General features: G+C 37.2%; 2 protein-coding genes across 2 annotated transcripts; one reads left to right on the plus strand and one right to left on the minus strand.

Moving 5' to 3' along the window:
* On the minus strand, positions 215-3911 carry LOC18781759 (glycerol kinase). The gene is made up of 5 exons (XM_007215751.2): positions 3546-3911; positions 3209-3430; positions 1761-2727; positions 729-975; positions 215-636 (listed from the first exon to the last, which is right to left on the minus strand). Exons 1-4 carry the CDS (start codon positions 3902-3904, stop codon positions 730-732), a joined length of 1794 nt encoding a protein of 597 aa, XP_007215813.2. The 5' UTR covers positions 3905-3911; the 3' UTR covers positions 215-636; position 729.
* LOC18782476 (pyrophosphate-energized vacuolar membrane proton pump) lies at positions 11599-18000 on the plus strand. The gene is made up of 8 exons (XM_007217097.2): positions 11599-12014; positions 14112-14686; positions 14769-15148; positions 15824-15910; positions 15996-16326; positions 16760-17170; positions 17307-17366; positions 17491-18000. The coding sequence occupies exons 1-8, from the start codon at positions 11762-11764 to the stop codon at positions 17695-17697; spliced, it is 2304 nt and encodes a 767-aa protein (XP_007217159.1). The 5' UTR covers positions 11599-11761; the 3' UTR covers positions 17698-18000.

Genomic DNA, 22563 nt, shown 5'->3' on the forward strand with positions numbered 1-22563 from the left:
ATTAGTTAGTTTGATCCAACGAATAAGAGAGAGTTCTTCATCTAAAGGCCTTAGTCCAAGAACTGTTTATATGCTTAGACAGATATTCATTCTGAGGTTTCCAACTTAACACTGAATCTAACTCACTTGTCTAACAATTTGGAATCAGATAATTGAGAATGTTCACAAGCAAGACCAATTGCCAATCTAAAAAGGAGAGCATGAGAAATGGATGTTGGCAATGTCAAGATTGAAGTGCCTCTTTTTTGGGGTGTAAATTTTCTGTATATATCACAGCACTGTAGTAATTCTCTAATAGGAAACACTAAAAGCAGTTCACCAATTTGATACCAAACAATCAAGATCTTCAGTTGAGCAACTATCACATTATTTCTTTGAAGCCAAACTATGGCATTATTACTATACTAGTAGGAAGCATCAGATGGCTTTGAGCAAATCAAATCGCCGCAAGCGCCAACTAATAGGGACTTGCAGAAACATATCAATAGATGAACTATGCATTGACAAGTGCAGAAGGTGAGGAGCAAGACATTCCAACTTTTGGTCCTTTTGTGCTGGTGCCAACAAAGATTTGGTCCTCGTGCCAACAACAGTCAGAGTTAGCGATTATTTTGCTCCTGTATATTCTATGAAAATCTGCACGAGGGAGAAAACATCATCCCAGAACTAAACAACACAGGAAGAGAAAAAGAAAAACTTAAAGGATAAAAAAGAAGTCAGGAGAGTACATCAAAGTGAAAGATCAGCTAAGTCGAAAGTTCTTGAAATAGCCTTGAACCATGAATCCAACTTCTTCTTCCTCAACTCTTCATCTAATTTTGGATGGAAGGTGGTGGCAACCTTAGCCCTTTCTTCACCAGCAAAAATCTCCTTTTCGGTCCAAATGCCAACAGCTAATCCAGCAGCATAGGCTGCTCCAAGAGCTGTTGTCTCAATGTCAGCTGGTCTTAGCACTGGGCTCCCCAACAGATCCGCCTACAGAACAACAATAACAAGAGAACAGCATAGAGTTATAACAACAGAAATGGTCTTCTACAAAATTGTTAAAAAGAAAAGGTAAGGTGTGAAAAAATAAATAAATAATCTGCAATCAAATTGAGTGGAAGACACTTTACTAAAGGCTATCCATTTCTAATACGAAAGAAAATGGAACACTTCCTGTAAGAAACTTGCAGTACTGCATGTTTGCAGGGCAAGTAGTACTAATATCTATATATAGTTCTTTGAGGAAAGCTGAGGATGGTTTGTCGTTGTTACAGGAATAAAGGGAAGGGATTGATAATGTGCCTCATATCGATAATACCATAATACAAAAACATGGTAGATTGTTTATTGATAGTTTCAAATTCCATCCCAAATAGTCTCCTTCAAGGACCCAGTTTTTAGTTGAGACATGCAAAGCTAGAAGATGCATAAGCAAATAGTTCATTAGATAAAACCTCCACAATCTGGCCAGTTTTCACATACTGGAGAAAATGTCAAACATATATTTTCCTGGTTGGTTGTTAGACTACACAACTGACGCTCCCTTTGACACGTGAACAACATACCTAAGAGGATGCCATGGAAAGCACAGCTGTAAATCATAGAAAGTTACAAAAACAATATCACTATGGATGACTCAAAAACTAAAGAGAGAACTCAGAGAAGACTTATAGATTATGAACAGAAAAACATAAATGAAAAGGAGGTAAAGTTGATAAAAACTGAGCCACATAGTGCAAATTAGAGCAACAAAAGAAAAAGAACAATGCCCAAACCTGAATCTGCATTAGAAGGGTATTAACAGTAGCACCACCATCCACTCTGAGCAGGAACTCCCCCTTCTCATTCTTAACCTCTCCCTTCTCTCCAGCATCTTTGTGCATTGAATCCAACACATCTTTCACCTGGAAGGCCATACTCTCAAGCACTGCTCTACAAATGTGAGCCTTGTTTGTAAACCTTGTAATACCAATGCAAACCCCACGAGCATCATCACGCCACCACGGAGCAAATAATCCATTAAAGGCAGGCACAAAATAAACCCCACCAGTGGACTCAACCTGCAATGCCAAATCCTCGATCTCTTTTGCGCTCTTAATAATCCCAAGACTGTCTCTAAGCCACTGAACTGCAGCTCCAGCAATAGCAATTGATCCCTCTATGGCATAGTTTGTAGGAGCTTTGGGGCCAAGTTTGAATGCCACAGTGCTTAGAAGCCCATGCGTTGACCGAATTATCTCCTCACCCGTGTTGAGAAGTATGAAAGCACCCGTCCCATATGTGCTTTTGGCCTCTCCTCTCCTGCAAGCTTGCCCTAACATTGCTGCATGTTGATCACCAAGACATCCAGAAATTGGGACTCCAGTAATTGGCCATCCCGTGGAAATTTTTCCAATAATCTCAGAGTTACTGACAATTTTGGGAAGAAATTCAGCTGGAATTCCTAAGGTTTTCAATGTAGGATTATCCCACTCAAGGGTCTTCAGGTTCATAAGCATTGTCCGTGATGCATTTGAGACATCAGTAACATGTATCCCTCCCTTGACACCACCAGTTAAATTCCAGATTAACCAAGTGTCTATAGTTCCAAAGAGAGCATCCCCTGATTTCACAGCCTCTTTCACTTTATCCACATTTTCCAGCAACCAGAGCAACTTCAAAGCACTGAAGTAGGTGCTTATGGGCAACCCACATGTTTCCAAAAAATGAGTTCTTCCCCCAGATAATTCTTTCTCCAATTTTCTGTTAGAAAATAACCAGAAAATTTACAATCATAACACAACTCCAAAATCGCACATGATGATAATAACAGGCAAATAGAAATTTGAAAAAAACAAAACATGGTAACAATCCCGATATGAAAACCCAGTTTACCATAAATACTCCATCAAATGGGCATTGATCAAAATTCGAAAACAAAGGAAATCCAGCTACCATTCAAATCATCCAAGAAGGGGTATTGATAAAATAAATAAATAAAACACAAAAACAAATCGTTAGCAGGAAAATCAGTGCAGAATTACATATCTTAATAATCAATATTCCTACCTTGACCAAAAACACTATCAATCATATTCATCCAAATCCAAAAATAACAAAATCCCAATTCAGGATCAACAAAATTCAATCTATGAATATGTATGAGAAATCACAAACTGAGCAATTGAAGATCCTGATTTCAAATATACAAAATCCTAAACATGAACAAACAATGAAACAGTACCTGCAAATAGAGCTAGTACGTACATCCATCCAAACAATAGCATTGTAAAGAGGACAGCCGGTGGATTTGCTCCAAATCAGAGTCGTCTCTCTCTGATTAGTCAACCCAATAGCCTTCAGCCCACTGTCCACGTTGTGCCCATCAGCCGTGGCTTTGTCCAGCGCCTTAGCCATGCACACTCTTACACTCTCCAGTATCTCCATTGCATCATGCTCAACCCATCTAACCACAACACACAAAAACAACAGAGACAACAACAAAAATCAAAATTAGAGGAAAAAAAAAACGAGAAAGAAAAAAAAAAAAAAAAAGGTGGAGTTTTTGATTGATTGCTTACCCTGCTTCAGGGTAAAACTGAGTGAACTCGACCTGGTGAGAGCCAACTGGGCGCGCCGAACGATCATAGATTATGAATCTGGTGCTGGTGGTTCCTTGGTCAATCGACCCAACGAAAACATCATCTGTTTTCTTTGAGGCTTCTGGTTTCTTCGACATTTTTGTTTCTTGTCTTGAAGATCCAAACTTTTTGTTCTGGTTTCTGAAGAGAGAGAGAGAGGAGAGAGAGAGAGAGAGAGAAACAGAGGAAGAGAATAGCAAAATGGTATAAGTAGGAGAGTGGTTCTTGGGATTGTGGACAGTGTTTATCCAATCACCAAAATAGAAATGCAAACAAAATACCAAATTGGTCAAACTCATAAATTTCAAAGGCCAAATTTAATCCAATACCAAAATGTTTTAAGGATTAGTTATATATTTTTAATTTCAATCATTTTATTATATTTATTATATGTGTTGATAGATTTAATATGTATATACATTCAATTTAACTCAACAGTTGATATTAAAAATATGTAATTAATTCTTAACATAATATTTATTGAAAAATCTCATTTTTATTGGATAAGATTGACAATTAATCCAAATATTTGAATTTTTTTCTGAATTTGGTTAATGGGGTTTTATGTCACACTTTTTAAATTATTTTTTTTAGGGACATAATTTTGTTGGTTTTTGGTTGGGATTTAGTACAAAGACCTTGGTTGGCGGAGAGAGTGAGGTTTTTGGGGCCTTGTGCTTTAAGTTTGTGATGTAATTTCTCCGGAGTTCTTGGTTCGCTGAACAACTTTGGGCGCCATTTATTGCCACGTGGCAACTTTTTATGAAGCACTCTCTCTCCGTTTGACTTGGTGCACTGCCTCCTCGTGCATATTCTCACGGGGGACATGCTGATGATACAACTTTAAATTCAACGGTCGCTACATGCTGGTACTGAAATTACTTTATTGGCCCTCACTCACGAAATGATTTACTAACATAGGCTGTCTTGCTACGAGTCGAGGATTGACAGTGGTTGGTGTAAGTGAGATGAAATGAAAATGTTTTTGATGTATTTAATACACCGTTGTGACATGTTAATTTAGCATATTAATTATTAGTTTGAATAGTACCATACGTACAACAAACATATGACCCAACTAATGTAATAATATTTCATTATTATTGTTATTATACGAGTTCATTAAGGACTTCATTTATTCACATCAAACAAACAAAATTGTTATATAATATCACTTTTTTTTAATTATAGATCCATTTTTGCATATATTTAATATAAAACGTCATCACAATTAGATATCAAATTCATTAAAAATATATAGCGTTCTCGCATCCACGTGAGTTAAACCAAAAACCTCCAACTAAGTATACACAACTATTAGTAGATTAAAGACGAATGATTTGAAAGTCACCCAACTGACTGCACTATTATTTGTGAATAAAGTCAAAGAAAAACATATATGATGATCAAATGATGTTGAACTTTGACTTGACATTATGTGATCCATTCCAATTGATGGAAAACTACTTTTTGAGAGGCATTTAAGATGGTGATTCAAATCAAATACAAGTTGGCCAACGACCAAATACTAGAAAATTAGGAATGAGCAGCTTAGCAACATTCCCATAAAATTTGATGGTCTTACCTGTGCTGCCAACAATGTCTTTTTATGAGTTGTTTAGTTCTGTCTAATATGATCCTCTTTTCTTTTGTGAAAACCTCTTTTTCAGTTGAAGGAAGACATGTCATTAGATGTTGACAGAGTTTTCAGAAGAAAATAAGAGAGAGGGAATTAAAGGGGCCTCCAAAGTAGTTGTCGATTCTATTTCAATATGCACATCTCTTCATTTATCGTATTTTTTATTTCTCAATTTTTAAATAAGTAGAATTACGTTGGATTCATCTATACCTTAGCTTCAGAGTATAATATCAATAGATGTACACGCGTTATAATATGAGTGAATCTGAATAATTTGCAGTTTGTCTTACATTGCACCCACTTATACTGTTCTCCACGTGTACTCTCTCTCTCTCTCTCTTCCAAGGTAAATCAATAACATTGGACTAAAAAGGGAGATACAAAAACACCAAGGAGATCACAAGTCACTGGTAAGCATATTCTCCTTAAGCTTCCCCGACAAATATTAAACCAAGAAACAAGCACAAAGTTATTTGAAGTTAAAGCAATAAAAAAATGAAATTGTTATCTTCACCATAATCACTATCACTAAGCAAATCCTAATTAATATCACCACTCCATAAAATAAGAGAGAGACTCCAAATGATTTATATTTCTCTGCAGCTACTTTGTAATTACATGCCAACTTGAGTAGCACACAATAGTTGTCTTTCATGGAAAAAAGATGCCGATTGCCGAAAATATATATAAATTTTTATTGTTGCGTAGGACATAATTTCATGTCCATATCATGCATCAGAACCATTTTGTTACATAAAATTGCAACGTATGATATAGCTGTCAAGGAATTGTTGGCATTTTATGTTGGGGCTTATCTTCCTTTGTTTTTTGTGTGATTAACTTTTCCCCCAAGAGGCGTCAAGTCATGGTGATTGATAATAGAAACGTCTGACAACAAAGGAATAAAAAAGAAGTGAAGTTGGAAAGGGTTTTGGGTTTTTTCTTTTGTCATTGTATTGCTTTGGGTCAAGCCCAATGTTTTGTAATAGGCCCAACATATACAACATTTTTAACATTCAAAACTTTAATCTAATTTAAATTACGTGGAAAGAAAATTCGAACTCGGGCGTGCAGAGTGGGGAGCACATTCACTTTAACTAATTTGGCTAAACTACAAGAAGAGGGGGTTTCTCACACATACACTACCAAGGTACCTTCGGGATTCGAACCTAAGACCACTGATCTACAAATTAAGGTCATTTTTCAATGAGCTAGACCCTATTAGCTCCATAATTGGGGTTTAATGCAGGTTTTTAGGGTTTTATTTTTCCTAGATGTACTAAAATCTAAGTGCATAAAATACCAAAGGAAAACACATACATGTATCCGCACTAGTCTATAATTTCTTCTAGAGCATAGGTGATCAAGATTATGACCTTGTTCTTCCAACAAGTCGAAACATCAATTATAAGATAATATTAGTTTTGTGAGAATTTGAACTTTGAGAATCCATATATGACATTTCTTTTCGATGTTTGGTATGAACACTTAGAAATGAGCTAGCTTTTACATGAAAATTGAGAATGAAAACCCCAAGAGCCCTTTTGGGTTTGTCATCCATCTATATTCCAAGAAGTTTTATAAATAATGAATCTTCAGCATTTTCGAACAGGGAAATGAGAATTGCTCATTTCTGGATTAATATTCTAGAATATGTAAAGTTTCTTGTTTAGCTTGACGTAAATTAATATTCTAGAATTTGTAAAGTTTCTTATTTGGGTGACGGATTTAAAACACGGAATTTAACCTTTATTTGTAAAGTTATCTTTTTTAAAAACTCAATCTCTCTTGGGATTTTAGAAATTACGACTTTTAGATAAAATTTAAAGTTGGGATTTATGACCTCCAAATTTCATGTTTTTTCCCATGCGGAATTTCTAAATTTCTATGTTTTTTTTAATCCAAACACAAGAATTGGTTCATGTCAGTTTAGAAATTTTGAGTTTTGTCAAAATCCCAAGTTTATTTCCCGCATCCAAACACACTGTAAAAGAATGAAAATGACATTGCCAAAACAAAACGTTTTTTGCGAAACAAATATTTGCCTAAAATTGAACTGTTTGAAAGCATTCTTAGGATGAACATCCTCCATAGGAAAAGCAAAATATCTTCCATGAGAAAGTGATAGAGTTGATGTGAGATTTGATTTTTTTCCTTCAAGTTTGTTTGAATTTTTTAAATCTAGTCCACTAATACACGTGCTATGCACTCTTATTAAAATTTTATGATTCTCAGGAAATTTTCAATTTGATAATTTATTGCTCAGAGGAATTCTTAGGAAATTTTGTTTCTTTCGTGCCTGGATAAGCCTTCCCTAGTAAGTACACAACCTTTGCCAGATTTGGATAATTATGTGATCAAAATCTGAAAGTTTAATTATTGTTATTTTTAACTTCCATGTTACAAGCGTAATGCATAGATGTGTTCATTTCTCTTCTCACATGATTATATCACATGATTAGAAAGATAGAGATAAAAATATAATTCCCCATAGTATTACTTATTAATAGCTTCAGCCTCACAAAGTCCCACTTAGCTCGCTATATGGGAAGAAAAAAATTTCTTTTATTTAATTTAGTCCACAATCCACCATGCCCTTATGTAGACAAAATTTTGAGTCTGCCACAGACGAGGGAGTTTACCTGAGATGTGTTTGGAGAAACTTTCCCTAGACTACAATCAATATTGTATAAGAGCATTTCTACCCATTTGCCATGGCAAATGGTAAGGGTAAGGCAATGACTGTTACTATTCATGTGAATAGTGGCAGCCCTTGCAAAAGGCTTGTGATGTTTCCATCCATTGCCATGGCAATCTAAGAGCAATTACTATTCACATGAGATATAAGGAGAGGAATTTGTATAGAGTTTGGTGTGAGAAGTGAAGAATATGACAAAGTATTTATTTAAAAAATTCTGAAATTTTTTAGTTTTTTTTTTCAATTTTTTTGTTGTTGCTGACGTCAGCAAACCCATGATGTTCTTGCCTTCGAACCTGCCCAAGCTTGTGGAGCCCACCAGCTGTCCGGGCAGTTGAAGTCAGCTAAAACATCAAACTGGGGCTTGGGCCCCCTGTTGCCCGGGCTGGGGGGGCACAGCTGAAAGTGCTCTAATGGGTCTCTCATGATCATGACTCTTTATTATGAGAGACTAGCTAGATCAAGAGTTGAGGAGGGAACATCACTTTCTTTGTACATTGAATTTGGGTACTATAAGAGGTTTGAAATTTTGAACAATCAAAGGTAAGTTTTTTGTGGGTCCTGAGAAAGAAAGAGTTCGGGACGTGGGGTGGATTTTGAGATGAGAATCAAAAGGCATATACCAAAATTTGTATTTGGCTTAACACTACAACACACTTTCCATAGCACATGAAAAACTTCGTTCACAAAAGAGGGAGGAAGGGAGAAAAAAAAAGGTGCATGCGAGGAGAGTGTGAAGAGAGAAAGAGCGGAAGGAAATATAAAGTTAGGTTGTAAAGCAAATGAATGTGTTTTGCTCTATTTTTACTTGTGCTAAAGTGGATTAGATTTGGTTAATAATCATGCTATATTTAAATTACCCAATTCAACCTCTGTAAAAGCTACAACAAAAAATCTAAAAGAGTTTGTTTGTAAACCATTAATCTTCAGAAAGTTTGCAATTCAATTAGTAGATCGCAGTTGGATTGTAAATCATAGTCCAATCCAATCTAGTTTTGGACTTAATTCAATAAAAACTAATTGAAATTCAATTTGATGATTTGAATACATATGATTCCAAATCATTTGATAAGAGAACATGCTAGTATCAGATCAAAAATTATTTGAAACTTATGTGAGATTATTCTTATCACGTGACAGTACGTACATAATGGTGGAACATTTCAATTCAACGGAATTATTCTATGACTATTCACTTTCTCGTAACAAAAACAACCCCACGTAAGTTTTTCCAACATTGCCATATTAGTGTAAGTAGTGGTCGCTTTCCTTGCTAGGTGGGTTTTGTTTATAAGTAGGGTACAGTGTCCTCAAGTGTTGAGGCTTCAACCCCAACTAGCTAGGTGAAGTACATGGATGGTGGCCCGTCCGGGTTAGGTTAAAGGTTAAATTACAGCCAAACAACAGCAAGGCCAACTTGGAATATTATTGGACACGAGTAGAATCATAAACCAATCAAATTATCGCAAACCAGCAAAACAGTACCCATTTCTGGGACCAGAGAGGCCATCAATTATCTCCTCAGCGGGTAGAGGGTCTTTGAACTCACTTTTACTTTGTACGGACCACACGCTTTTCAAAATTTTCACTTCTTCATGAAGCAAAAACAAAGACAATAATAATAACATGACTTCCTTCCTCCCCAACCCCGCACCCCACTACTTGTTTGTCTGTTTGTTTCGTTGGGTTTGTATGCTTACAAAAAGGTCACAAAAGCCTTCTTGCCATGCCCATTGCGTGCCTTTCCACTTTTGCTCATGCCACTCCCCACTTTATTGGTCTTCTTTTGCATTATCAGGGTTTGGCTTCGTGTGAATTATGATAGCTTCTAATCATTATTTTAATGTTTATTTATAGTAAGATTCAATTGAGTTAAAAATAGTATTGACTTGCATACGAGTGGTCTCTGATTTGAACCCCCATAACACATTAGTCTCCTTTTTCTTTGTAATTAAGACTATCGCTTGTATTAAAAAAATATTTGAGTTGAGTACAATTTGCATGGAGTAAGGTTGAATCAATTTTGTTCGCAATTTTAATTACCTTTTGGTTAGATGTCTATATCCTAAATTATTATACCATTTAAATCTTTTAAGTTTAGAGTGTGATGTATATTCAGGATGGAACAACTTACTTAAGTACTAATAATATAAGAAATATGAGTTGGAAAATTTCTAGTTGGTACGTTCACTAAGAAACCTTTAACTTGAAAACTTAAAAACTTTACTTTATTTATTAGTTGAAGAATAAATAATTAGATCTAAGTTTCAAATAATGAGACATCATGACGTCTAATTATCATCGACTATTTTGTTATGAAGTCCATACCATTAAAAAGTGTTTCGTAACATATCAACAAATATTATGTCCCCACATAAGGTGCGCACTCAATTATACTAGATTAAATTACAACGACATAACGAGTTAACGTATCAATTGTGGAATTTTGTAACTCCACTGGTTTAGAATATTTCCTTACATCAAACTATCATCAGTAAATGTAGTACAAATAGTATCGTCCAAATAAAAATATCTAAACATCTTATCCAAAGAAACAAACACGAGATATTTGGATAATTTATCTTGTAATGCGTCAGTTGTTATTCCAAACCGCTATATTGTTGGAGTGTAATGTTTTGTGTGGATAAAAAGAAGGAAAGGATGGAAAATTAGAATTATCCGATAGGATGCTTTGCACGCCATTCAACACACGCTACGTCAGGAGTTTCTGCAACCGTTCGAAAACCCACCCCACAATATCCTCAACCTACTTAAATGCAGCTGGGATGGGCATTGATCTTCTGCTTCGCTCCCCAACAAAACAACTTAATGACAGATCAGCACATCGCATTTCACATGCGGGATGGCAAATTTCCCGATTCGGTGTAGCATACTCCAATTGACAAACAAAGAAAAATAATCTATCATCAGTTTAGGAACGGGCCCACTTCATTCCACTGTGGGGGTGGGGACCACAATTGCAGGCACTCTCCACCTATGAGTTTATGGAGAATGAATGCACCACCTACTAAAAATCACATGTACATTTTAGATCTTGTAGCATCTAAATCTTTAGGTTTTTAAATGACCATTTTGATCTAGGGCATTTAGTCGTTATTTTGTTACATTTACTCGATTTATTTGTGCGACAAAGATAAATTTTTTTTGTAATAGAACATAAACATATAATTATTCAGAGAAAACAATCTTTTTTATCGAAGTATATAGCAATATAAGATTAATTATAAATATGGTAAGATAACATTATTTGAACTGTCTTTTTCGTGCGCGTAATGTTAATCTCACACTAAAACAAATTTGATGAGATATGATCGTATCACAAGGGTAAATCTCATTTGGATGCATCATGAGGCATAAAGTTGCAAAGTAGGGCATACCTTCCCAAAGAGATGCAAACAACAACTCATCACTTGAAAAGAATTGAGTAAAATAAAAGTGATTCCGACATCTATGCGTCGAAAATATGCGATACGCTTTTTTTATCTACCGTTCTCGCTTTCTCATCCACCGTTGATCCCACATTCCTCAATCCACACCGTCCAATCAAACAATAAAATTTTAAGCAACGGTCCAGATTCCTGACGCTACATAATACCACGCAACCGCGACATTATGTTATCAATGCCCATATGCTCCTCGAATTTTTGATCTTTCACATTTCTCCGAATATAAAATCCACCTGAGCCTTCGCGAAAGGCTCTCCATCTTCTTATCTCACTCACTCTCCGAAGCTCATCAGCTCGAAGAGTCTCTCTGTTTCTGAGTTCTGAATTCTCCGGCGTACGGTCACCGGCGAGGATGGCGGTTCTGCTTTCTACCCTCGCGACGGAGATTGTGATCCCCGTCGCCGCCGTCATCGGGATCGTGTTCTCGCTTGTCCAGTGGTTCATCGTATCGCGCGTGAAGGTCACGCCAGAGCGTCACGCGCCGCCGCCTGGGCCCAACAGTAACAAGAACGGCTTCAACGACTACCTCATTGAGGAGGAGGAAGGCCTCCATGACCAAAACGTCGTCGCTAAGTGCGCTGAGATACAGAACGCTATCTCTGAAGGTAGAGCTTAGTTCTCTGTGTTTTTTTAGATCTTTTGAGCTTTTTGTTAGATCTGGTGGTTCTCTTGAAATTTTCACTCTTTGAACTCCAACAGTGTTGGAGCTTTAGACTGTTTTTGTTTGTTTGCTCAGAAAACAGAGGAAATGAAAGGAAAGTTCAAGGCTTTTCAGTTTAGCTCTCGTTTGGTTGCTGAGAAAACGGAGAAATTGGATGGAAACTCTATCATGGTTCAATCAAATGGTTATATTAAACTTAGTTTGAGCGGTGTCTAATAGTAGAAGTTCAATTTTTCCTTGCAATTTCTCAGCAGCCAATCGAAGTCTAAGGTTGGGAGAAAGACCTAGAAAACTCTGATTTTTCTTTCCTCCTGTCTTTGTGTATTTTGACGTGCATCTGGTTAAAGAGAATGCCTTTTCATGGAATTCTAAGTTTTATGTTAGCTCAAGCTTGAGCTTTCGATTGCATATCTGAGTTGGGTCATGTTCAAGATCTGCTTTTGCGTTTATTTAACATATATTTATACTTTTTTCTTCATTTAGATTTTTTAGATCTCGTTTAATATTGGGAAGAATAGAGTAATAATACACCTTATCCTCTCGTTCTTGTTGTTATTGTTATAAATCGCAGTTAATTATTTTGTCCTGTATCAATAGAGTCATTTGGCTTCTGGGGTATTATCAGTATCCTTATTATTACTGGTGTGCACCGCATGTGTCTTGCACGTGCGTGATATATCATGTGTCATGTGGTAGGGCATCTTTGATTATAAATTAAGGTTATTTTTATATTTTTGTTGTATTGGTATACTGTGTGGTTGTCGGGAGCATGATTTAATTTTTTTGTCGTATCTAAATTAAAGTTTGATTTATTTTTTATTAATCGAATTACTGTGCTAGTTACTTTGAATTGATTCTGTCTTATATAGCGAGTTACTTTCTACTTCCACTAGCAGCAAAATGCCAGTGTAACTGCTGGTATTGCATATGCTAATGCAGTTGAGCACATTCTGACTATTTAAAGTGGGAAATGCTAGCAACCTTCTCTTTAACGTTCTCTTTTGGACATTCTCCCTTCTCATTACATATGTCACTTTGTTTACACATAAAACAATGTCATTAATGCATCATACAAGCTAATTTTTATTTTCCAAGTTTATCCCTATTAAATGCATTGTTGTCCCTGTGTATTGCTTTATTTATTTTTTCAAAATCCTGTGTTTTTTTATAGACAGTTGTGTCCTTTTTTTTTTGGTGGTTAAATTACTGTTTAAAAATTAATAAATGTTATTTAAATTAATAAAAAAATATTTAATCATTTAAGCACAAAATTTCAATTTTTTTATTTATTTTATAAACAGATCAGTTTTAAGAAATTGAAATTAAAACATTAAGAGGAGAGAGAATGCTGTGGTGGGCTATGTTGGTTGGGGTTGTGACTTTGGGTGGTGGTGGTGACTTGAGAGATGGAGAGGGCGTATTGATGGGGATGGTGGGTCAAAAAAATTATTTTATTGATGTTTAGTCCTATTTTTCTTCTGCCCAAAAAAAAAAGTCTAATTTTTCTTTTTGTAATAGGGATAAACTTGAAAACAAAAATTAGTTTGTCTAATGCATTAATAACATTGTTTTAAGAGTAAGCAAAGTGACACGTGTTATGAGGAGAAGGGAGAGGGTTGTTAGCATTCCCCATTTAAAGTATATTGTACGAACCAAAAATATATTATGGAAAAGGACATGAATGATGGTACTGACTTGTTAGAAAATTTAACCGGACATACATTGTTTGAGTCAACATGACGTCAGTTTGATTAGTAACTTGAGAGTTACACTTAACATGGGATGATGGTATCCTAATTTTACTTATCCAGTACTGATAGATTAAGACAATATGATGTTGCGTTTGCACTTTCTATACAAGTTTTGGTAACGGTTTCATTTGTTTTCGTATTCGTATTCGTATCACATGACTATCGTATTTTCCTTTGTACTTTCTATGACCAACAAGGTTTGATAATGGTTGCATTCATTTTCATATTTATATCACATCACTTTTTATGAGTCTCCATTTTATTAAAAAGCGGTATGCATGGTTGTACAGGTGCAACATCCTTTCTTTTCACCGAGTATCAGTATGTTGGGGTCTTCATGGTTGTTTTTGCAATCTTGATCTTCCTCTTCCTTGGGTCTGTGGAGGGTTTCAGCACAAAGAGCCAACCCTGCACTTATGATGCGCAAAGGACCTGCAAGCCAGCACTTGCAACTGCAATTTTCAGCACTGTAGCTTTCGTACTTGGTGGTGTTACCTCGATCCTTTCTGGTTTTCTTGGGATGAAAATTGCCACTTATGCGAATGCTAGGACAACATTGGAGGCAAGAAAAGGTGTTGGGAAGGCCTTTATTGTTGCATTTAGGTCTGGTGCAGTAATGGGATTTCTCCTTGCTGCAAACGGTCTTTTGGTACTTTATATTACTATCAATGTCTTTAAGGTGTACTATGGTGATGACTGGGAAGGCCTTTTCGAGTCAATTACTGGCTATGGTCTTGGTGGATCAGCCATGGCTCTCTTTGGAAGAGTTGGTGGTGGTATCTATACCAAGGCTGCTGATGTTGGTGCTGACCTGGTAGGAAAGGTTGAAAGAAATATTCCTGAAGATGACCCAAGAAATCCAGCTGTAAGCAATCTCAAAATTTCTTAAACTTGGTTGTTAAGATATATATGGTGTTTTGACATACAGGAATTTGGTTTGAATTTAGGTGATTGCTGACAATGTTGGTGATAATGTTGGGGACATTGCTGGGATGGGATCTGATCTTTTTGGCTCATATGCTGAATCATCTTGTGCTGCCCTAGTCGTTGCTTCCATTTCCTCATTTGGAATCAACCATGAGTTCACCTCTATGTTGTATCCTCTCCTCATCAGTTCTATGGGCATCCTTATTTGTTTAATCACAACCCTATTTGCCACTGATTTCTTTGAGATCAAGGCTGTCAAGGAAATTGAACCAGCTTTGAAAAAGCAGCTTATCATCTCCACTGTTCTCATGACTGTTGGAATTGCAATTATTAGCTGGATTGCTCTGCCGTCATCCTTCACAATTTATAACTTTGGGGTTCAGAAAGTTGTAAAGAACTGGTAAGATCTGTGTAAAACTCTTTTACCAAAATAGTGATCTTGTGCAGTCAAGTGTTTCCTTTAAATTGTTAAGCCACAAAATAAGGTATTTTAGTGTTATAATTTCTGCTAACTTGTAGAGGAAAAATGTTTTCTTTTTCATTTTCTTCCCTTTCAAAATTATAGTAGACTTGATTTCTGATATGCATCAATCTTCATATGTGTTCTCTCTTGCATTAATCTCCATTTGTACTCTCTCTCTCTCTCTCTCTCTCTCTCTCTGTGTCACACACACACACAGAGACACACAGAGACACACACACACATATCTTGCATTCAGTTGACCATTGCAAACAGTCCAAGGTTCATGTTCTTGCATGGTATTGGTTATGTGAAAGTTTTTTGGCTTGAGTACCTTTTTGCCATGTTGGTCTATCATCCTATTCTGAATTTGATGTTGTGAATTTGATGTGGACTTTATTTTCTATGTGAATTTGTCAATTTCATAACAAAATTAGACTACATAAGACCTTTTACTTAGAGATGGTTACTTAGAGATGGTACACCATTTGATCTTTCAAGTTGTAACTACTTGTGAATTGTGAGGATACCTGGATGTGCATCAATTTCGCTGGCTGTTCCATAATTGATATGGCACATTATTTTAGTATGTCATTGATGCGATTAACTTTGCAGGCAATTGTTCTTGTGTGTGGCTGTTGGTCTTTGGGCTGGACTTATTATTGGGTTCGTCACTGAGTATTATACTAGCAATGCATACAGGTACCACTTATACATCACAAAAATGTTCCTCTTTTACTATTTTCACTTCCTGTCCTGACCTGTCCATTTCTTCTGTTGTTCCCAGCCCTGTGCAAGATGTTGCTGATTCCTGCAGGACCGGTGCTGCCACCAATGTTATCTTTGGGCTTGCTCTGGGATACAAATCAGTCATCATTCCAATTTTTGCCATTGCAGTCAGCATTTTTGTTAGTTTTAGCTTTGCTGCAATGTATGGCATTGCAGTGGCTGCACTTGGGATGCTGAGCACCATCGCTACAGGTTTGGCCATTGATGCTTACGGGCCCATTAGTGACAATGCTGGAGGCATTGCTGAAATGGCAGGCATGAGCCATAGAATCCGTGAGAGAACTGATGCTCTTGATGCTGCCGGCAATACCACTGCTGCCATTGGGAAGGTAATTGACGTTCTTTCAGAATGTGCCTATCCTTTTATTTTGATGTCGCTTGTCGTCTATTTGAGTTGTGCAGAGTCAGCATAAATAAATCATGTGCGGTATCGTAGTTGAAAACCATTCATCAGTTCACCTGTCTTGTTATATTTGATCTGTTTCTATATTTTTATTTTCTTTTTTGAGAAGTAATAATGGTGTGCCACCATAAATTGCTTTTTGTCTATTGATGGTTGGGCACATATTCTTTACCTGCTTCATGTTCTGGTTGCCTTGGCTCAGCATTATTGAGCCTAGTGTTTCAGCGCTAGTAGAGTGCTTGGCTAACTCGAAGTGCACCCTATAAGAGTTTATTGTGCTTAGTTGTTTCTGTTTTACTTTTCTTGGCTTCACATGTGCAAAGGTCCTTTTGACTTATCAATGAATTATTGGGTTCTAGGGATTTGCCATCGGATCTGCTGCTCTGGTGTCTTTGGCCCTGTTTGGTGCCTTTGTCAGCCGCGCAGCAATTTCAACAGTTGATGTCTTAACCCCAAAGGTCTTTATTGGACTGATTGTCGGTGCAATGCTTCCTTACTGGTTCTCTGCCATGACCATGAAGAGTGTGGGAAGTGCAGCACTAAAAATGGTTGAGGAAGTCCGCAGGCAGTTCAATACCATTCCAGGTCTCATGGAGGGTACCGCTAAGCCCGACTATGCTACTTGTGTCAAGATCTCCACTGATGCATCCATCAAGGAGATGATTCCACCGGGTGCCCTTGTCATTCTTACCCCTCTCATTGTTGGAACATTATTTGGCGTGGAGACCCTATCTGGTGTTCTTGCTGGTTCACTCGTTTCCGGTGTGCAGGTAATGTTGAACATAGAATACAGTGGAACACTAGTGGATATTCCAACTTGGTTTTGAACAAATGGGAATTTTGATTTGCTGAATATGTGTTGATCTCCAATTACTGATTTTCTGTACGTATGTTTTTGTCTATCAGGTAGCAATATCTGCTTCCAACACAGGTGGTGCATGGGACAATGCTAAGAAGTACATTGAGGTAAAACATTTTATTCTTTCTAATTAAGCCAGGTTCTCTTTGTTTTTTTTTTCTTTTAATTCTTATTTTTTGGGGGCAAATAGGTTATCTGTTTATTTAAATTATCTTGGTGTACGGTTTTCAGGCTGGTGCTTCAGAGCATGCAAGGACCCTTGGGCCAAAGGGATCTGACCCACACAAGGCAGCAGTGATTGGTGACACCATTGGGGACCCACTGAAGGACACCTCTGGCCCATCACTCAACATCCTCATCAAGCTCATGGCAGTGGAGTCCCTTGTGTTTGCTCCCTTCTTTGCCACTCATGGTGGCCTACTTTTCAAGATCTTCTGAGGAGTTGGAGTTGGGGGGAGAGTGTGTTTTCTGCCATGGCCATTGTATCAGGGGAAAATGGCCTTATAATATCGTTTGGTTCTATTTTTGGTCTGGCGGGCTGAGGTTTTATTATTAACTTTTCCTTTTCTTGTACCAGTATCTCTCTTCCCTCTTCCCTCTTCCCCCCACCCTCTTTTAGTTAGTGTTTCTGTTAATTTGTCAACTCTGAGAATTTTAATGACGAAAATTAGATGTACCAATTGAAACGTTTTTATGAAAAATGGGTTCTAACTTGGACTCAAAATTTCATTTTCCCCCCAATTATGGAGCCTCCTTTTGAAATCCTAGTTTGGTTCATAAAAATTTATGAAGAGCAGCTTCATCTGATGAATTATACACAATTTATATTTAGCACAGACCTGAGCTAAGTTTACCATTTGATTTTTGCAAGGATGAATTTAACAAATGAAACATTTAAAAAAAAAAAAATCTCATAAACAATAGTTGTTAAATAAATATAGAGTTAATTGATGATTTGTTCCATGAACTTGTATCTAGGTTTTAATTTAACTTATATCCTTTTTGTAAAGAAAATTAAGGACCCGAACTAATTTTTTTTCTTCATCAATTTGCCTCCGAACGTCAAAATCTATCACTTTCCATCCATCATGTCGTCAAGTTGGAGGTTATTTTTGTCATTTCGCGTCTCCACCTGGATGGAAAGTGGCAGATTTTGACGTCGAGGGGCAAATTGGCGAAACAAATTAGTTCGGGTACTTAATTTTCTTTTGAAAAAAAGGATAAGGGGTAAAACAAAATTTAGGTACAAGTTCAGGGGGCAAATTACTAGTTAAGCCAATAAATAAATAAAAAATTATAAAGGCCATGTCCAGTTAGAAATGTGCCATTTTTACCTAATTTTGTGGTGCATTGGCTGTACTGGTATAGCCACATATCCAAGGGCTGAGTTTGCATGTTAAAAATGGATGGTTGAGATTCAATGACTTAGTAACCTGTTGAGCCCTTTGTTATTCAACACGTGAGTCGCATGTGACTCTGAGAAAGGCAGGTTTGGAGGATGAAGACGACATGCGCACTCCTCTTTGGTTGCCCAAATCGAAAATCCTAAGCACCTCTAGGAACTCTTTTCTCTGCTTGCCGACGAACTCTTCTCTCTGCTTGCCGACGAACTCTTCTCTCTACTTCGCCAGGAACTCTTCTCTCTCACTTATCCAAATCCATCCTAAGTGCGTCCAACTCTTGTCTGTGCTTGGCCAAAAATATGCAAGAAGCTAATGATCACTGAATTGAGGTTGTCCATGAGAAAACCCAAGCCAAAGCTGGCGACTCTACCTAAGCCAGTTCCTCCACTCTTCTCTCTGCTTGCCCAAAACTCATCTGCAGGTACCAAATTGATGGTGGGTTCAACCTCCATGATGTAATGGTCACCAAATTGGAGGTATTTATTTTAGTTTGTTATGTTGGAATTGTCTGATACAGAACTTCAATGTCGCACATTGAAGGGTGTGACCGGCTTGATATGAGATCGCCCATTTCTTTATGTGTTTAGGAGCTTTAAAGCCCATTCCAGCGGGTACTACATTCAATCGATATACGAGGTGGGTGGGCGAAGAGCTTGACCGTTGACGACATCAATGGAATGGATTTGTAATCACAACGTGGTTGTAAAGATTTCGAAGATCCTTGGCTGTTAACGACGACATTTGAGTTGGTGTCGAAAGGAAGTGTAAGGAGGAGGCGTTGAAAGTTTGAAAACATCAAGTAAAAGTTCAAAGAACCCTCTTTTTCTGGTTTAGGAGTTGAATGTATTTTGGGTAATGAGTTGACGCAATTGCATATTTTTGGTTGCAAAACAGCTATATGTGGGGCAATTGTTGACTTGACTATGTGCAATTGCATGAGATTATTAATTTGTGTGTTTTGAAGAGAAAGTATGTTAGCACATAGATTATAATGTAATTTTAGTTTGAATTTATGTTTCTCAGGCATGGAGGAGTCTGCTAAGATGGACAGGGGTGTAGAGACATCAAAGGGTGGTTGTAGTGATTCAGGGTATCTGGGTAGTTGTGAAAGGTCGAGTCATGGGGCACCGGCAACAGAGGGTGGGCATATGTTGATCGTACATCTGGTTAGTCAAAGTAGTGATAATAATGGTGTTGACATTATTGTACCGAGGAAAGATGTTATGGGGAAAGAGTTTAAAACGATAGAATAAGCAGAGGAATATTATATAAGTTATGTAAAGGGCATTGGATTTAGCGTGAGAAAAGACAAATTGGTTCGTAATTTGGAAGGGAAAGTATATAGGGTCTCAGTGATGTTGTTTTAAAGAAGGTTTGAGAAATGAGAAGTTTAATGATCGACAAGATAGAATTTGGCAACCGAAACCAATTACAAGAGAGAATTGTCCTGCCCATTTTTGGGTGGGTTATGAGAAGAAACGTGATGCTTACGTCGTCAAGAATTTCGAACCACATCACAATCATGAACAAGTTACTCCACTTGAATCGCCATATCTCCTATGTCACCATGTTGTTTGAAATTCTGATTTAGCTCAAGCAGTGGGAAGGTGAAGAGTATTGGTTAGAACATGTCATACATATGAGTATATGGTCGACCAATGTGGCGGGTATTTAAATGTTGGTTTTCAAATAAAGGATCTATACAATAAGTTGGATGCATCATGTATGGAAATTTTGCTCAATGGTGACACAGAAGCCACACTCTCGTACTTGAAAGCGAAAGGAGTAATGGATCTAGAATTCTTTTGTAAGTTTAGTGTTGATGAGAAAAATAAGCTTGGTAATTTGTTTTGGAGGGACTCCACTTCACTTTTGGATTACATTGCCTATGACGACGTCCTCATATTCGACAGCACATACAAAACAAATATGTATGACAAGCCCCTAGTGTTGTTTGTCAGTTACAACAACTACCGTTCTATTGTAATGTTTGGTTGCGCATTATTGCATGACGAGACAATTGAAACTTACAAGTGGTTATTGGAAACTTTCATGGCATCCATGAAAGATAAGAAGCCAATATCAATATTGACGGATGGCGATGAGGCGATGCATAAAGCCATTGATGATGTGATTCCCATGTCTAACCATCGGTTGTGCTCATGACATGTGTCAAGGAATGCACAGAATAACTTGAAGGATGATGAATTGCTAAGAAATTTTCAGGCATGTATTTGGGAACCATTTACGTTGGACGAGTTTGAGAAGAAATGAGAGGTTTTGAGGGAAAGAGCAAGTACTCCGAAACAAAAAGAATGGTTGGAAATAATGTATGCAAAAAGAGACTCATGGGCTAAATCATGTCTTAGAGGAAAGTTTTTTGGTGGTATGTGCACCACTCAATGCGTGGAGTCCATGAATAAGTATGCAAAGGATTACTTGAGGAAAGGCATGAAGTTGTTTGAATGTATTCTAGCAATTGATAGGGCTATGTTACGTCTTAGGAATACCACGGCGAAGGATGGTTTCAACACAAAGTACTCAACACCAGTCCTTAAAACCACATTGACAAAACTCGAGCAACAAGCTTCTTTGATTTACACGCATAGGTGCTTTGTATAGGTACGTCATGAGATCAAATCTTGTTCAACACTCACCCATGATAAGGTGATGTATAATTTTGGAGGTCGTGTATACATATTGTCAAAATACGGTGAACCGCATAATAATTGGACTTGTGTTTACCACGGTGGGGAAAATATGCGGATAGAGTGTGGATGCCAGAAATATGAAAGTGAAGGGATCCCGTGTTGCCACCTGTTTTATGTAATGAAGTGTGAGCACCTTACGGAAATTCCTCCATCACTCATAATGAAGAGATGGAGAAAGAATGCCCAAAGTGATAAATGTAGCGAATTTTTCGGCAAAGGCGAAGACATTACCAACGAAGTTGTAGAAATGGCAAGGTATGAAAGTTTAAGCGCTATGTCAAACAAAGTATGTTTTTATGCATCGAAGAGTGCAGATGGTTATGCCATGTTGACGAATGAGTTTAGTAGATGGGAGAGAATTTGTGAAGGCTTAAGGCAAAAGGAAGAGAGACAAGTCTGAAATTGGATAGTGCTGGGCAATGTCCTCCAAATATTGTCAAAGATCCAAAGATCGTTAGGACAAAAGGCACTCAAGCAGGCCAGGGTGGAATGCGCAAGTGTCGACAATGTCATTTGTCTCGCGGATATGGACATACAAAGCGTAATTGCTCTCAAAGAAACTTGCATCCAAGTAGAAATGCAGGTGTGAATATCCCTTCAGCTATCAGTATAGTAACGAGAAAGGGTCGTCCTCGGACATTAGCTACAGTTATACTAGTCAAACGGTTTCTCAATGCAGAGGCAACTATATGGTTGATTTGTCTGGTTCTGATAGTTTTTCTACTGCAAACCCAACCGGTTCTACCCCCAACAGTGATGATGGTTTCTCATTCGACAATGGTGAACCTATTTCCCTATCTATTGGTTCAACCCAAAACAATTGTAGTTTTGGAACTTGGTTTACATGTAACAATTAAGATTAAATGTAGATTTAGTGATGGACAAGATGCTTTCATATGATTGATATATTATTGTTTTATATATGTATTGTTGAGAAACGGTTTTATGACTTCTATGGGGTGCTTGGATGAAAGTTTTACGTAGGCGGGGGTCATCCGAAATACATAGCATCAGAAAGGGTAAGGGGCAATTATTTGAACATATTAGAATCGGTAAAGACTAATTATGTGAAAATACTTGGTATTAGAAAATTGTTGGCCCCAAAGTGCGAATTACATTACAAAATATACCCAATTTCGTAAATCATAATTGGTTAATCCTATTTTTTTTAATCATATCCATAGGCTCAT

Source organism: Prunus persica, chromosome G3 (assembly GCF_000346465.2).
Source record: "Prunus persica cultivar Lovell chromosome G3, Prunus_persica_NCBIv2, whole genome shotgun sequence".
NCBI classification, from domain to species: Eukaryota; Viridiplantae; Streptophyta; class Magnoliopsida; order Rosales; family Rosaceae; genus Prunus; species Prunus persica.